Source organism: Aricia agestis, chromosome 20, assembly GCF_905147365.1.
Source record: "Aricia agestis chromosome 20, ilAriAges1.1, whole genome shotgun sequence".
NCBI classification, from domain to species: Eukaryota; Metazoa; Arthropoda; class Insecta; order Lepidoptera; family Lycaenidae; genus Aricia; species Aricia agestis.
Genome location: NC_056425.1, coordinates 4,767,925 through 4,785,405, shown reverse-complemented (window position 1 = coordinate 4,785,405; position 17,481 = coordinate 4,767,925). Strand labels below are relative to the sequence as shown.

At 38.5% G+C, this 17,481-nt stretch overlaps 1 protein-coding gene across 4 annotated transcripts in view; it reads left to right on the top strand.

Moving 5' to 3' along the window:
• LOC121737305 (high affinity cAMP-specific and IBMX-insensitive 3',5'-cyclic phosphodiesterase 8) overlaps positions 1 to 17,481 on the top strand; it is a 225,531-nt gene that overhangs the window by 112,696 nt on the left and 95,354 nt on the right. For 2 of the 4 annotated variants that reach the window (XM_042128939.1, XM_042128938.1), the window contains exons 1-2: positions 4,840 to 4,959; positions 12,349 to 12,437. In XM_042128939.1, the coding sequence (XP_041984873.1) occupies positions 4,890 to 4,959; positions 12,349 to 12,437 (159 nt within the window). In that variant the 5' untranslated portion in view covers positions 4,840 to 4,889. Of the gene's footprint in view, positions 1 to 4,839; positions 4,960 to 12,348; positions 12,438 to 17,481 lie in introns of those variants that run through there. The other 2 variants (XM_042128937.1, XM_042128936.1) reach the window with 1 other exon arrangement.

The window sequence follows — 17,481 nt, the reverse complement described above, 5'->3', positions numbered from 1 at the left end:
TGTATCTTCTTACTGATAGTGACATCTCGCATGCTCAGGCCTTTGTTTCTCTATTCCGCTAGGTATACAATTTATGTACGGCAACCACAAGGCTTTGACAATGGCTGGTTTAGAGTTTCGCCTACGTTGTCCAACTGAGAGGTTTTATAAAAACTTTAACAAAATCACTAATGAACCCACACACGAGCGCTCAAAGAACTGTCGCACGTCAAAAACTAATTTTCGTGAAAGCCTTTGAACGGATTTTGTATGGCACATGAAGCTTTTTGTGGTCGATTCATCCAATTTCACTCAATTTGTATCGAACCTGAAATATTTTACACATGTTACTGGCTAACTGTAGTCTGTAATTAATCAAAATTCGGTGTCGGTTTTAAATATTTCAATGCAGGGTAAAAAAGGTAGTGACGAGTTTTTGACGTGGGCGAGCACGAATGGGCCGGCTCGACCGGAGAAATACCACGGGCTCACAGAAAACCGATGTGAAACAGCGCTTGCGCTGTGTTTCGCCGAGTGAGTGAGTTTACCGGAGGCCCAATCCCCTACCCTATTCCCTACCCTCCCCTATTACCCTATCCCTCTTAAAAGGCCGGCAACGTATCTGCAGCTCTTCTGATGCTGCGAGTGTCCATGGGCGACGGAAGTTACTTTCCATCAGGTGACCCGTTTGCTCGTTTGCGCGCTTATTTCTTAAAAGAAAGGTAGGAAAGTATACTCTACTTTAAACGTGAAGAGCAAACATACCTATTACCTATATACACGTTTATGTAGGAACTTATACGAATTTCACCGGGTCATCGGATTTATAATATTAGTGATGCATTTCACTCGCCCTTCAAACGCCTCCGTGGTCTAGTGGTATAGAGCGCGGCTCTTGACTCGGAGGTCATGTGTTCGATTTCCGCGTGGGAAACATGTTATTTCCAAGCTTGGTTAGGACAATGCAGGCTGATCACCTGATTGTCTGACAAGTAAGATGATCCATGCGTCGGATGGGCATGTAAAAAGTCGGTCCTGCGCCTGCAGGGCTAAAATGGTCGCTTCGAAGAATCATGATATGAATCATAATATGATTCATTTTTCTAAAATCGCAAAATGCAACTCTGCTTGCAATTCATTTCTGTATTTTTGCACTGATTTGACATTTGTCAGTTTGACAGTTTTGACAATTCATTTGCTGAATTGATTGAGAGGAATCTCTCGCCGGTCGTGTCGGTCTTCCGTCCCACTGGGTTATGAGAGTAAAGGAATAGAGAGCGTTCTTGTGTACTGCGCACACACTTGGGCACTATAAAATTACTCCTGCGAGCTGGCCTGGTTTCAATGAAATCGGCCACCGTCACCGAAATCGGTGTGGGAGCTATTATTATTATGCATTTCATTGCTGATGGTGATGATGAGCTAAAATAATTTTCACATTTTAGGCAATCTTGTGCAGAAAATTGTCGGAATTCGCGCGTGGGCGGCGAACGAAAATTATTGAGTTATGCCTGTACTCTCACACCGAGCGTACTCCACTTACCAGGGTTCCGCAGATAATAAGTTATTTATAATTATGGTCATTAAGGGGGCGACTAACCCTAAAATGTCGATTTTATAATTCATTTTTATACTTGAAAATAAGCCCCGAATTGTTTCATTTTCTTAAATTAGATACTACATTATATTTCCGAGAATTCGATCTGAGCAAAAACACGATATCTTAAAATTTTCTCGATAGAAAAAAATCACTAAGATGCATCTAATTTTCACGAATGTTTCATTTATTGCCATAACCGTCCCGGCAAACGTTGTTTTGCCATATAGAAATTTTTGGTATGAAATATAGATGTTGGCCGATTCTCAGACCTACTCAATATGCTCACAAAATTTCATGAGAATCGGTCAAGCCGTTTCGGAGGAGTACGGGAACGAACATTGTGACACGAGAATTTTATATATAAGATTATATACTTATGGTTCGTCTGTTTCGTCAAGTCAATCTCATAGAAACACGGAAGACAAAAGTGACACTTTCAGCGCTGCTACTTTTACAGTAATTATGCTAATGTTAAGCTATGCAAGAGACACGTCATACACAATAACCCTGTTTCACCCACCCTGTATACGTTTTAGTTTAGCTTAAATAGGTTTTAATAATGAAACACAACCTCTTTTTAAATCTCCAAGTATAACACAATCAATTTCAACATCAATGACATTATCCATAATAACTTTTTAAACAGAGCTATCCCGTGGACGTCCCGAACTCTCTCGTGGGATATTCTGGGCTATCCCGGAGGGATTTCCGGTCTAAGTGGTGTAGATTACGTTCCATATCGTTGTTTAATGATACTATAGTAAGTTGATTAAAATTTAAAACGCCTGTTTGATGAGAAATAAGAGATATGCCTGTTTTCAGCAACCGCTCCCTAGCGGTCTTTTAGGGTCATGTATCTCTTAAGGCGACGCCTTGATAATTTGGCTGTAGCGATATCGATTTTTCTCAGCAATGACTAAAGCTAAGAAATTAAAGTTCATTGTCAGTATTCATCATATCTTTGTCTTTGAATTACCCATAGCATAACACGATTTCTCAACTTTTATAACACAGAATAATCAATCAAAAAGACCTAAATAATCTAAACCTACATTTTTAAATTACGCGGCAAAAAACATTTTGTCGCTTACACCCTTTCCATTTCTTGCTGTTCCATTTATTGTTATCTATGAGAAGCCGGGCCGGCCTCTCATAGAAAACAAGCTATCTAAAACATATCCAACACGGTTTTTTACTTTAACGCGGCGTCACCTTAATACAAACAAGTTTTAAAAAAACGTATGTTTTACTAAAGTTCTCCTATTGACGTAGATGATACACAAAAATTAGTGAAATCTTGATGCATATGTTAGGCTTAGGGAACACTTACTGCCGCATTCAGAAACGAATACTTAGCTGTAAATTGTAATTAATTGAACATTTTGAGATATTCATACATTAACTGTAAAACTCATCATTAAATTGAAGTTTAATCATAATTAAATGTCTCTGAATGCGGCAGTTAGCGGAGGCGGTTGGTAAAAACGGGCATTAGTGTTTTATGCATCACTTAACTATGTGTTAACTGTCTGTTAACAGAACCGGTCTCAGATAAGATAGAAAGTGTGTTATTGATTGTTGAACTTATCTGGAGCACAGATCATAGAGCTGGTCTCACAAAGGCGATGTAGAACTATTGCGAATACTGTACTACAACACATGGAATATACACAGCCTATTTAAGTTGTTTCTATCAATACTCAAACAAATAGCATAATATACCTTTATGTTTTAGTAGTTTTAGGGCCTGTTTCACCACTTCCTGATAAGTGACGAACTGGCTATCCACCAATTAACTTGACAGATCAAGTATGGATAATCTGTCAAAAAAGTTGTGGATAGCATATTCGGCACTTTATCAGAAAGTGGTGAAACAGATCCTTAGTCTTTATTTGTATATATAAATGCGAAAATGTGTCTGTCTGTCTGCCTGTGTGTTACCCCTTCACGCCCAAACCGCTGAACCGATTTTGTTGAAATTTGGTAAGGAGGTACTTGGAGTCCCGGGAAATGACATAGAATACTTTTTATCCCAGAAAAATGTACGGTTCCCATACGCTAAACCAACTTTAAACGAACGAACAGTATAAAAGTAATGTTGTGTCTCCCTTATAATAAAGAGTTCATTGTGGAAGTGGAAGCGGGCTGAAAGAGTTACTTTTGACTTCGACCTCTATGTAGAAACATTCAAACAAACAAAAGAGAAAATGCCACAAGGCATTAGGCCCGCCTTTGTGAATTGCATAAAGTGTTAAAAAAAAGAAAAAAAAATTAGTGATGTTGGGATTTCTCAAAGAAATGAGAAATCCCAACATCAATAATGATCTCTTTTTCAGCACTGCTACTTTCACAGTGAACTCTATATATATATATAATACACAGTACACATTCTACGGTTTTATCACTTTGTTCTGTTACATCCTATATATTTACTAAAATCCTGAGAGTATAAGCCGTTTATGGAAATTTTGCTCATCTATACTACAAATAAAATTGGAGTGTCTGTTTGTAATATTGAAAGAACCGTTTTTTACTACATGCATATGAATCTATATGCGATACATACAGCAAAACAACATTTTTTACAATTTTTGTCTGTATGTCTGTCTGTATGTATGTCTGTCTGTCTGTCTGTCTGTTTGTTCCGGCTAATCTCTGAAACGGCTGGGGCTATTTTGCCGGGACTTTTTTTGGTAGATAGCTGATATAGTAAGGTGTAACTTAGGCTACTTTTTAACCGACTTCCAAAAAGGAGGAGATTATATTTTACTTTTTTCATATTTGTTAGCGGACTACCCATCTTTGGTTCTATACTATGTTGATGCGGACGAAGTCGCGGGCTACAGCTAGTCTCTAAATAAGACTCCTAATGAAATTGAAATAATTCTTCTGGATTAAATTTTATAAACAAAAGATGTGTTAAATATGAATTAAAATTAATGTATTCAAATAAAAACTTGTTAAAGGCTTGTCAGCGTCAAATTAAATGCAGCTCAGCTTAAAATATGCGTATCGGCCGCCAATCAATTGCGTATGCTGTTGATATGCTTAGCTAGCGCGGCCTACATTCTCCGAGCATGTCATTACTTACGAGACTTGCTAGCAATACAGCCTTCTGCTAGCACAGACGAAAACGACGCTTATTTCTTACGTAATAAAGCACAGATTAGAGCGCAATTAATTCGATCTAACGCTTTACCAACCAGTTTTCGTACAGGTTGTGTTTCTATTTTTAATGTATCAGTCTGTTCGAACTTGTGTCGCGAACAAGATGTGAGTGTAAGTGTTGTTGTGATGTGGTTACAACAAAATGTTGGCTGAGGACACGTGTATAGAGATTGTCCAGAGATGGCTCCAGAGACGAGGCAGCGATGAAGACGGTACAGACAAATTTTAGACTAAATAAATATTATTGAACATGTTGCCCGTAGTTGCGAATTTTGATTATGTTTATCAAGTTAGATATCGTACCGCTACGAATAATGAAAACAATCCTATGTATTCTGAGACAAAATCTAGATGAATCTAGACTAATTTAATTAAATATTATAATATTATTATTAATTACTTACTTAATGTTGCCCGTATACAAGTCGCGAATTTTGTTTATCAAGTTGGTTATCGTACTCTGCCGCAATAAAAACAATGTTATGTCTTCTTCTGGGAGAAAATCTAAACAAATCTAGGCATATTTTGTTGAATATAATATTATTAGTTATTACTTAATATTGCCCGTATTTGCGAATTTTGTTTATCATGTTGATTATTTATCGTACTCTTTGCCGCAATAAAAACAATCTTATATTTTCTCCTGGGAGAAAATCTAGACTAATTTAATTAAATATATTACTTATTACCTAATCCCGCAGTTGTGAATTTTGTTTATCAAGTTAGTGATAGTACGATGATACGATAGTACCTCAATAAAAACAATCCTATGTCTCCTGGGACGTAATCTAGATGAATGTAGACTTGTTTAATTAAATATTACACTAGCTATTTGACCGAGCTTTGCTCGGTATTCGATATAACACGAATAAAATGACATTTTCCAAAAAATGATTCCTAGCTAGATCGATTTATCGCCCCCGAAACCCCCTATATACTAAATTTCATGAAAATCGTTGGGGCCGATTCCGAGATTCCTAATATATATATACAAGAATTGCTCGTTTAAAGATATAAGATTATAACTATAATAAATAATAAATATTACCCGTATAATAGTTGCAAATAAGTAAAGCTTATCGCGTGGTTCTCTTATATTTTACTGCAATAAAAACCATCCTATATCCTTTTCCAGGATCTAAAGTATCTAGTACTAAATTATTTTAAAATATATTTAGTGGCTTCCGTGGTGTTTGTTTTATGCGCACAAAATTTTCAACCTTTTTAATATTTATGTAAAATCGAAGCAGATGATATTATTATATAATTTAATGCAAAAGCTTCGAAGCTTTCCTCGAGGTCCTAGAGGACCTTAAGGAGTTACACTCCCTTTAGAAGTTTTCAAAGTCCTTCATACTACTTATTGAAAATCAGTATTTAGTAAGAAGTTCTATTTTAATACTTCGGTTCTTGTGATTTTTATATTCATATTTATATTTAAAATGCGAAAGTTTATCAGCTATACCTCACAGATGATCAGATTTTGATAATTTTTGATATTTTGATACTTCATGTTTCGGGAAAGGATATTGGACATCTTTATCCCGACAATATATTAACGCGGTTCTCGTTATTTTTATAAGAAGAATTCTGCCTTTAGTCACCGTTTGCACCTTAAGAGGATTCCACACCGCCCTTTTTTCCATACAAACGTTGTCCCCTGTTTCCTCCCTGGATAATGCTAGTAGAGTGTTAATTTTTTTCCTGAATATCTACGGCCACTAATACAATGTCCCTATGTTTTCTTTTTTTTCATAATTTAATTATTAAATAAGATATGAACGTTCAAAAACCCAAAAAAATGGCCAGATTTTCCACTGTGTTCAAACGTCCAGAAAACAGATTTGGCTAGATTATACAAAAAAAGCAAAACATAGGAACATAGCTCAAGCCTTTTTTTAATCTTTAATGAAAAAAGTACTTAAATCGGTTAAGTTTTGGAGAAGGAATCAGGGGACAACGAATCGTTGATTTTCTGGATTTTCTGCAGTTGTCTCTATCGCGTTCTGCGGTATAGGCTTGAGGTAAGGGAGACAGCTATAGATATTACACGTACTTTTTTTTCATTTCTCTAGCCGCTGTTGTATCCTCTTAACAATTAGAATATTGCGCAATATAGTGTGTCTATTGTAAATATTATATAGTGCACAAATTTATAGTCTTTGACAGAACTATTAATTTGTAAAGTACAGTCGTTAGCAAAATTGATTTTTCATTTTTATTTCGGCTTTAGTATCTAATATATAAAATTCTCGTGTCACAGTTTTCGTTGCCATACTCCTCCGAAACGGCTTGACCGATTCTCATGAAATTTTGTGAGCATATTGAGTAGGTCTGAGAATCGGCCAACATCTATTTTTCATACCAAAAATTATTTATATGGCAAAACAACGTTTGCCGGGACAGCTAGTATTATATAGATTTATACAGGCAGGTCTGAAAATGAATGGCACTTCAGCTCTTAAAGGTCACAGCACACATATCAACTCGGAAAGGGATCGGCACCGTATCGCCTCGAGCCGTTCAATATTGTTTGTATGAAACTCCCTACTGCAACGTACACTAAGCGGAACCGTAACGTAATCGCCTCGCCTCGGAAGGGGACAGCGGTCGGTGAGCCGTAAGCGAGGCGTCGCCTAGCCGTAGGCGAGTTGACGTACAGGCGCTACTGATACGCTTTGTTAATACGTGCATACCTTAGGTTGAGCCTGGTTGACGGCGAGGCGAAGGCGATACGGTGACGATCCCTTTCCGAGTTGATATGTGTGCTGTGACCATTAATCCTTACTGTAACGATTTTGCTGCTGCTCCTAGGCTCCTTGTGACAAATAATATTCTTAACCGACTTCTAGAATGAGAGTTTATTTGTAGATTGGACTAATATCTAATCGTTCTACCAACTTCTTTAGTACTAGAAATGCCAATAATGGGAGTTTTCCTTTAAAGTGCCAATAATTGGGTGTTTCGCCTTATTTTTATTTGAGTTCGTCGCTGATGACGTCACATGACATTTACCCATTGTTTATAACGGAGATAGCCGCAAATGGCAATTGCGAAACGTTTGCAAAACGTGCAAATGTCAGAACGTTTGTTCCACTTAGCCGCGCGGTAAGCGATCAGCTGACACGATCTATTACCCTCAAGTCAGAATGCATGCGCCAGTTTCGATAGCGAAGTTAAATTAAAGAACAAGAACAACAACAACATTTACGTGGGAGAGCCATGCTTCGGCACGAATGGGCCGGCTCGACCGGATAAATACCACGTTCTCACAGAAAACCGGCGTGAAACAGCGCTTGCGTTGTGTTTCGCCGAGTGAGTGAGTTTACCGGAGGCCCAATCCCCTACCCTATTCCCTTCCCTACCCTCCCCTATTCCCTTCCCTTCCCTAAACTTCCCTATTACCCTATTCCCTCTTAATAGGCCGGCAACGCACCTGCAGCTCTTCTGATGCTGCGAGTGTCCATGGGCGACGGAAGTTGACCCGTTTGCTCGTTTGCCCCCTTATTGCATAAAAAAAAAACATGGCATTTTTATATGGAACCTGTACCCAAACTATAGCAAATCCACGCATATATCAAATGAAAGCTCTACATTTCATTGTATGACCCAAGCTATAGCAAATCCACGCATATATCAAATGAAAGCTCTACATTTCATTGTATGACCCAAGCTATAGCAAATCCACGCATATGTCAAATGAAAGCTCTACATTTCATTGTATGACCCAAGCTATAGCAAATCCACGCATATGTCAAATGAAAGCTCTACATTTCATTGTATGACCCAAGCTATAGCAAATCCACGCATATATCAAATGAAAGCTCTACATTTCATTGTATGACCCAAGCTATAGCAAATCCACGCATATGTCAAATTAAAGCTCTACATTTCATTGTATGACCCAAGCTATAGCAAATCCACGCATATGTCAAATGAAAGCTCTACATTTCATTGTATGACCCAAGCTATAGCAAATCCACGCATATGTCAAATGAAAGCTCTACATTTCATTGTATGACCTAAAATCTCTAAACCATGGGAGAAATAAGTTAACAAAAGAACAGCATGTATTATTGCATCAATTTATAGTATTGCTAGTAAGGAATCATTTCTGGAAAGTAATCGTATATGCCAAATTTATTAATATTGTTTCATAATTTAAAGAAAAAAAGCATAGCTGTTGATAAGTATGCGATTCGTTTCTGACAATTCTATCACCGTCTTAGTAATAATATGTCAATTTAATTGCAAAATTAAATAGCAAATAGCAGTAATGCTATGGCAACATTTATGGCGTAAATAAATGAATGTTTTAAGGGTGTGACAGCTCCAAAAATTGGGTCTGTCACCATGGGGTATTTCAAGCGACAAACTTTGTACTCTTTCAACGAACATCCATTCCAGGAACCCCGTTTTATTTAGCCGGGAGTGGAATAAATATAATTCCTTATCTCTATTACCCATGACGATGGCATTTCTAAATTTGTACTGAATCGTCAGATTCCAATTGCGTGAGTCTACTTGCAAATCTGTCAAATTTAGAAATGCATCTACGCGTCGCGTTGCGATCTGAATTGACCCTAATGTTTGACAGAAAATGTATGGAGCTTAGGGCCGGGACACAAAAACACGGCACGACGTCGTACGGCGTCGTACGGTGCCGTACGGCGCTGTGTCGGACGCGCGTCGTAAAAAACCACGGCACGGCGCCGTACGGCGTCGTACGACGTCGTGCCGTAGAAACTCATCTTGAATTTCTACGTGAGTTTCTACGGCACGACGTCGTACGACGCCGTATGCCGCCGTACGGCGCCGTGCCGTGGTTTTTTACGACGCGCGTCCGAGACGGCGCCGTACGGCACCGTACGATGCCGTACGACGTCGTGCCGTGTTTTTGTGTCCCGGCCCTTAGGTCGGAAATGCTCATTAAATTAAAGTTTAATAATAATTATTCAATGTCTCAGTAGGGCCACAAGTTAAATACATATTGATTAACGTACTATATTATACCATTTTCAGTTGTTTCACTTGTTCCTTTTCAAAACTTAAAGACAGTGTCCATAATATTCCAATTTCTTTTAAAAAATCCCTTTCATAGTGACTTGCATCGTCACCTGTACAGGAATTGTATATTCTGTACCGTACATACAGTACATCAGAGCCATAGAATTTAATTATAATATGGCTTTTGTTCAAAAAATATAAAATTTTAGCTTTCACAATTTCAATGAACCGATTTTTCACAACTTTTCGGACGGTAGGTACACAAAAATGGCTAACAAAATGTGCCCGGCCTCGGGCAGTTCGAAAATAAATGTTTGTCTTGTATACAGTACTTAATATTTAAAGTATTTTTTTTTATAATTTAAGACCTGCTGGAGGCAAAAGTGTATAGTCCGGGTTCCATAGATTTTTTTTTATTACTATCAAGCTAATTTTTCGTGAGTACATAACTTCGTTTTGATAAGGCATGGCATACATACGCATGGCATGGCGCGGCCATGCCGATTGTATGTGCGCCGCAGACTCGATCACACAAAAAGTGTGCCATCTGCGATCTCCCTAAGACGAACAACAATTTTTTAATGTTAGTAATATACAAAAAATCTGCTGGTTAGGGTTCGCTTGTATGGTTCCGTAGTCAACAAAGTTTTATTGATTACAGAACCGTAAAACGGAATCCTAACCGGCAGATTTTTTTGTATATTGATAGGTTAAGACTTTATATGATTTAAGAGTAACGTGTCCTACAAATAGAACAATCCTTATTTTAGGACCATCAAATCGAAATATGAAATCCTTTCTATCTCTGTTAGCTACCACGTTCGAGAATTTTCGCAGAGGAAATTGTTGTTCGTCTTATCAAAATTAAGCTACTCATGAAAAATTTGCTTGATAGTAATAAAAAAATTGTTCCGGGTTCCCCGGACTATAAAACCAGGGCAATATACTTTCAGATAGCTTGATGTTACCCGCAACTTCTTTGCCCCAAAATTTGTTAGTATATTGCGTGGGAAATAATATATATTTTCCGGAATAAAAATTATCCTACCTTCCTGTCTATCCTGTCTTCCTGTCTTTACCCGGCACTCAAAGTATCTCCGTACCTCAGCAAAATCGGTTCAGCGGTTTGGGTGTGAAGACATGGACGTACCGAGGGGGGGCAGGGGAGGGGGCATTAATTTTTTATTCTTTATAAACACCTAGCTTATAAAATATCTGATTTGCCCCCCCCCTTCCCCTGGCCCAGAATCTGCGTAATTTGTCCCCCCCCCCCCTCCCCCCATGTGTGAAGAGGTAACAGACAGACAGACCGACTCACTCTCGCATTGATAACATGAGTAATAATATCGATATGGATAAGTAGTTCTTGCTTGCTCCTTCTTTTTGTATATCGCCCGGGAACTATACATTTTTCCGGAATAAAAAATTATCTTTATCCTTTTTCTGGTGTAATATCTTCATACTCATTAAATCTGACGAAGCGGACTCCGATTCATTTTGATTTTAATTCAGTGTATGATGGGTATCCGGTTATATATTTTGACGAGGAAATTGTATTTTTCCACGGTATGTACGGTACGTAGATCTCGCGATTGCTCTATATTCGAGAGGGGAAATTATATTTTTATTCGTCCGTTACCGCCGGAAACAATATTGGGGCTGGCAACACGTTTATCATCACTATCAGACTGAGATTTTATAGCCGATATCCGATGTCGTGTCCCTTTTATGCAAAACGATATTGGATATCGGACCGATAAATTACACGTTCATAAGAATACACAACAGGTTACGATAGGTTATTATGTCATTCTTAGCTATACATAATTTATCCATTTGGAATAGTATTCCAAAAAGCACCTTGAATTTCAGGGTGCTTTTCAAGGCTTGAATGAAATGTTTGCCTTTTTGGCGACCTTTCTGGCTTAGTTGGTCTGCGTGTCTATTCCAAAGCCGTATATCTTGACTCTTGAGTTCTAATATCTTAGTATTTAGTAACGAAAAGAGTTATTATGCTTAGAACTTTGCATACTCCCGTTGGCTACCGTCTTCAACATCCCCGCTGTAGGCCGCGTTAATGGATGCGGTACAACTTCAGGCAGTAGCACTTAATATCAAGACAACTAAATTGCGTAGTTTCACAATTTAATTGGACAACTTTTTAATTTGTAGGTAAATAAATAGAAAGGAATCGCGGTTCTTATACGTTCGGTGTCCAATTATTTAGTTGTACAATTAGTTGGATGCAATGTGCTAGCTCTCTTAAGTCGCTATAGCTATTGGTATACTATGCGATTTAGTTGGCCAACTTGAAATTGTTAAGTGCCTGATAGACGTACGAACTTAAAGTATGCGGGTTTTAAGTTCACGAACTTACTCGGCTCGCATCGGTGACACACGAGAATCGCTCACACTGGATAACCATGCCCCCAGGCTCGCGGCTCGCGGCCCGCGGCTCTTTGCTGACACACAGGTGATTAAGATCGTCGAGCCATAAGTCCGCGTACTTACTCGCATGTCTGTCACCCCTTTAAGTCTGCGGTTCAACATCCGTGCTGTAGGGCGCGATAATGGAAGTGGTACAACTGTTTCAGGCAGCTCGAGCAGCTCGCCGGGCGGGCGCGCGCCGCGACGCTCCTCGCTCGCGCTCACGCCCGAGGACGAGCCGCTAGTCGACGTTCATGTAAGTACATCTTGTTCTGTATTCAAACTTTCAAAGTGTAACAAAATAAACTCATAATGCTTTAGGGTGTGTGCTCCTTATACAGCATGTAACAAAACTTTAGGGTGTGTACGTGTTCCTTGTAGACCGTAAACTCTACTGTGAAAGTAGCAGCGCTGAAAGACCAATTTTTTTTCACTTTTGTATATGCAAGCGCCCCAGCGTCCCGAGTTTTCCCATACAAATTAAAAAAAAAATTGTTTTTCCGCTCTGCTACTTTCACAGTGAACTCTCTACAAGGAACACGTACACACCCTAAAGTATTATCACTTAGTTTTGTTACACCTTGTATCGAGTTCACTGTGACAGTAGCAGCTCAGAACGTTTTTTTTGTGATTTGTATGGGCAAGCGCCCGCGCATCATGAATTTTTCCACACAAAGGAATTACTTTTTCAGCGCTGCGGCTTTAACAGTGAACTCAATACAGTGGACTCACACCTTAAAGTAATTATCACTTAGCTTTGTTACATCTTGTATAGTGTTGTTACTTGTTGATAGTTACGTTGTTGTCATCGTAAATACCTAAATATGATAATAAATGGGGCCCTTAAAAACTTCGATTTCGTTACCATCTCGTGACTCTACGGGAATTATTTGATGAGATAAACCCGGAAGCACTTTTTCGCATTGGAATGACTAAAGATAGTTATGTAATATGTTTTAAGTATGTGTCATAGTAGAAAATAAACCTGTTCTTCACAAAGTTTTGTATTTGTATCGATACGACATGCGATATCGCATCGCGTAATGTTAAAACCCTTAAATTACTCTTTACACCGTGAGCTCAATGCCACCATATTTTCATAATAATTTTAATTCGATTGGAACGCAACATAATATATAAATTATATCTCATTCCTCGATTTATTTACAGAATTTTATTTCATAGATTATTCTAAGAATTTTCCTTTAAAGGAAACTCGTTACTACCAGAAACCTTATTAATTCATCAAGCCCCATAACCTCACCGGAGAACGGGACATAATAGAAAATCTATTTTTTTTTTATGAGATAAGGGGGGCAAACGAACAAACGGGTCACCTGATGGAAAGCAACTTCCTTCGCCCATGGACACTCGCGTGGTGCGTTGCCGGCCTTTTAAGAGGGAATAGGGTAATAGGGGAGGGTAAAGGATGGGATGGGAAGGGAATAGGGGAGGGTAGGGAAGGGAATAGGGTAGGGGATTGGGCCTCCGGTAAACTCACTCACATGGCTCTCCCACGTAAAATGTCTCGTTTACCCACGGTCGACGGGTTAAAATAAATAAACTACTGATAAACTCGCCTTTGATACCGGACATTACAATTTACAGTTTCCAATAATAAAATTAAACAAAAAACTTACCATTAATTAATTCCTTTCGTGGCTACGTCTGCTATTTAAATGGTCATATTTTATTTATCATAGTTTTGGTTATTTATCGATGATTATTATTATAATTATGCATTTGTGATGTTTCGAGTTGGACACACGTTCAAATAGAGACACACTTTCTGTGTATCTTATTATAAATACGAAACTCCTATTTTTAAAGCTAAAATACTCACAAAAATTAATTAGCTTGATAGTAATAAAAAAATTGTTCTACGGAACCCGGACGACACGTATTTTGTGTTCCTGAAAAAAAATAAGGACAGCTTCTTCACGGAAAAATCCGCGAGAAACAAAATATACGTCTAGTAATATTATACTATTAGTTTACTATCTGCAAATGAGATTTCTATAATTCCATCCCTATAAGCTTTCCTTCTAAAACCCCCAACGAAAACAGAGGGGTTATAAGTTTGACGTTTCCTTCCGCGGCTACGATAGCATCCAAACGGGTGGACCGATTTTGGTTTAGCTCTTTTTGTTTGAAGGTTGATATAGTCCGTGCAATCCACGAAGACTCGCCCCACTATTCCTCCTAATCGTCTATAGTACTCTATAGTATATGTGTGCAAGCTTTCGCCAATGTTTGAGTGTTATCGGTACACACTAATTACCTATGAGTGCACGCGCAATAAACAGACAAATTAAGAGAAAATTACAATTTGCACGGACTACGAGTATATGACCTAACGTGTTCTTTGCAATAGTTCATCACCATCAGCTTGCTCACTGCTGGAAAATTTAGGGTTTTAATTTTGTAAATTCTTATCTATAAACTAGATGAGGACCGCAACTCCGTTGCGACCACAGACATAGATCAAGATAGATACCGCATGTGTATGTACTTCGCGTGCCATATCGCGCTCCCAAACGACGAGCAATGCTCGTCTTTCGAAAATCTATTCTTTAGTCTGCTATCGGAATCGGACGTCAATCGGAATTTTAACAATGCCTTAATGCCTAGAACTGCCGTATTGAACTGTAGAAATTCCAATACAAACGTTGGCCTAGATAATGGGCACTTTACTTATCATCGGTACGTCACAGTAGCTATAAAAAGTGGCACGCTCGTTTTCATACAAATGGAGCGACATGCGATATCTATCTTGATCTATGTCTGTGGTTGCGACAAATTTTTCCGAGATAAAAGTATCCTATGTCCTTTTCCGTGACTCAAGAAATCGGTTCAGCGGTTTGGGCGCGAAGAGGTAACAGACAGACAGACAGACAGACAGACAGACAGGCAGACAGGCACACTTTCGCATTTATAATATTAGTATAAATTATACGGGCTAGAGTTTCTCTCTGAAGCCTTCGCTACTGCTATTTACCTCAATTTCAACCTCAATTCCCTTTTCAAGCGTAATTACTCAAGCTACAATTTCAATGCGTAATTCCATCAGTTAACAATTAAGCTGATTATAGTGCTGTCTTTGAAATTGCGAGAAGTGTGGACGCTTTGTATGCCACAATTCCAAGGCGGCGTCATTTCCAATTCGGCCGGATCTGCCCGGATTCCCATCAATACTTCTAGATCCAGCACGGACCTAAAAAATATACAGGATGTATCGAAACTAAGTGATAATACTTTAGGGTGTGTATGGGTCCCTAAGTAGAGTTTGCTGTGAAAGTAGCAGCGCTGAAAGAGTAACTTTTTTTTCAACTTTGTATTGAAAAATGCATGACGCGCGGGCGCTTGCCCATACAAACACTTATTTTTTCTTTCAGCGCTGCTACTTTCACAGTAAACTCTATGTATGAGGAACACATACACACCCTAAAGTATTATCACTTAGTTTTGTTACTTAGTATGTATTAAATGGTTGAACTGCGCAGCTATATCGTCGTATAGCGGGCAATAGCATATTATATATTATTGTCTTTTCCGCCTCGTAAAATAAAACGCCTCCGTGGTCTAGTGGTTAGAGCGTCGCTCTCGACTCCGGAGGTGCGAATCCCGCGTAGGAAACATGTTATTTCCATGTTTGGTTAGGACAATGCAGGCTGATCACCTGATTGTCTGACAAGTAAGATGATCCATGCGTCGGATGGGCATGTAAAAAGTCAGTCCTGCGTCTGATCTCTCGCCAGTCGTGTTGGTCTTCCGTCCCACTGGGTTATGAGAGAAAAAGGAATAGAGAGCGCTCTTATGTACTGCGCACACACTTGGGCACTATAAAACTACTCCTGCGTAACAGGCCTGGTTTCAATTAAACTGGCTGATTTTATTGTCTTTTCTATTTACACTCAAACATCGACCTTAGCCAAGGTTTATTCGATTTTGCAACAATATGTATCATACTAGCGTAGTTTAATCCGACTGTCATCAAAATGCTTTCATTAGGAGAATTTTGCATCACAACCTCCAATTATATGAGTATAATGCTATACAAACTAGCAATTCAGCAAAATAGCCATGTAATAGCGAAAACCACTGTATGCATTCAGTTTCAATAGGAATGTTTCGACTTAGTACCCCGATTCTATGATACCAATCCAACATTAATCTTTTATACAAATTCGATTCAGTCCGGTGTTTTTATAAAAAGTCGTCAAATGCGTTCAGTTCCAAAATATAACCCAGTATACAATATACTGTCCGGTGCTCTTGAGTCGATGATGATGATGTCTATAGTCAGGACAATTCAAGGTGGCACCAGCAGTCATTGACCCTTCTAGTCTAGGAGGAATGTGAAAAATGCACACTGTATTCTGTTAACTTAAGAATATAATCGGCCAAGTGCGAGTCGGAATCGCGCACGATTTCCGTACCGCGACAGTAGGCAAAAAAATGTGTTTTTATATGCGAGCCCCCCTTAAATATTTATTTCATTTTTATTTTATTATTAATTATTTAAGTAGGTATACATAATATAATTGAGGATTTTGTGAAAATTTCAAGTGCCTATTTTGTTACCATTACTGATATAGAGCAAAAAAATCACATTAGTTGTATGGCAGCCCCTCTTAATTTTTAATTTTATTTTGTTTTTAGTATTTTTTGTTAAAGCGGCAACAGAAATACACAATCTGTGAAAATTTCAAAAGTCTATAGCGATTTTTGAGATACAGTCTAGAGACAGACAGACGGACAGACAGACAACGAAGTCTTAGTAATAGGGTCCCGTTTTTATCCTTTGGGTACGGAACCCTAAAAATTCAATTCTTGTAAAGAAACAGACTTATAGTTTCATCGCAAAACGTCTTGGTTACCTCTTCGTATCTCTCTCCAACTATTTATGAGTATGAAGTGATATAATACATAATGTGTTGATGTGTTCATATCGTGTATGCATACACAAGCACGATTGAACATGAACTCTATGAGATTAAATTGTCAACGTGCCGATAAGTGCCGACTGGACATCAAAAAAAGAGTTCTGCTGTCATGTATCACACGTCTCTTTTTAGCACGCAGTGTTACTGATAGTGACATCTCGCTTGCTCAGGCCTTTGTTTCTCTATTCCGCTAGGTACATTAACTTTTTGATATCACCCGACTAGAAACATTTGTCACTTCATTGCCGATCGCGGTTTGTATAGAAAATGACGAATTTTTTGACAGGGACTGCTACAGACATAATGCCGCGACTTGAGAAAGAAATTTCCGAAATCAGGCTCTAAAAATGTTTC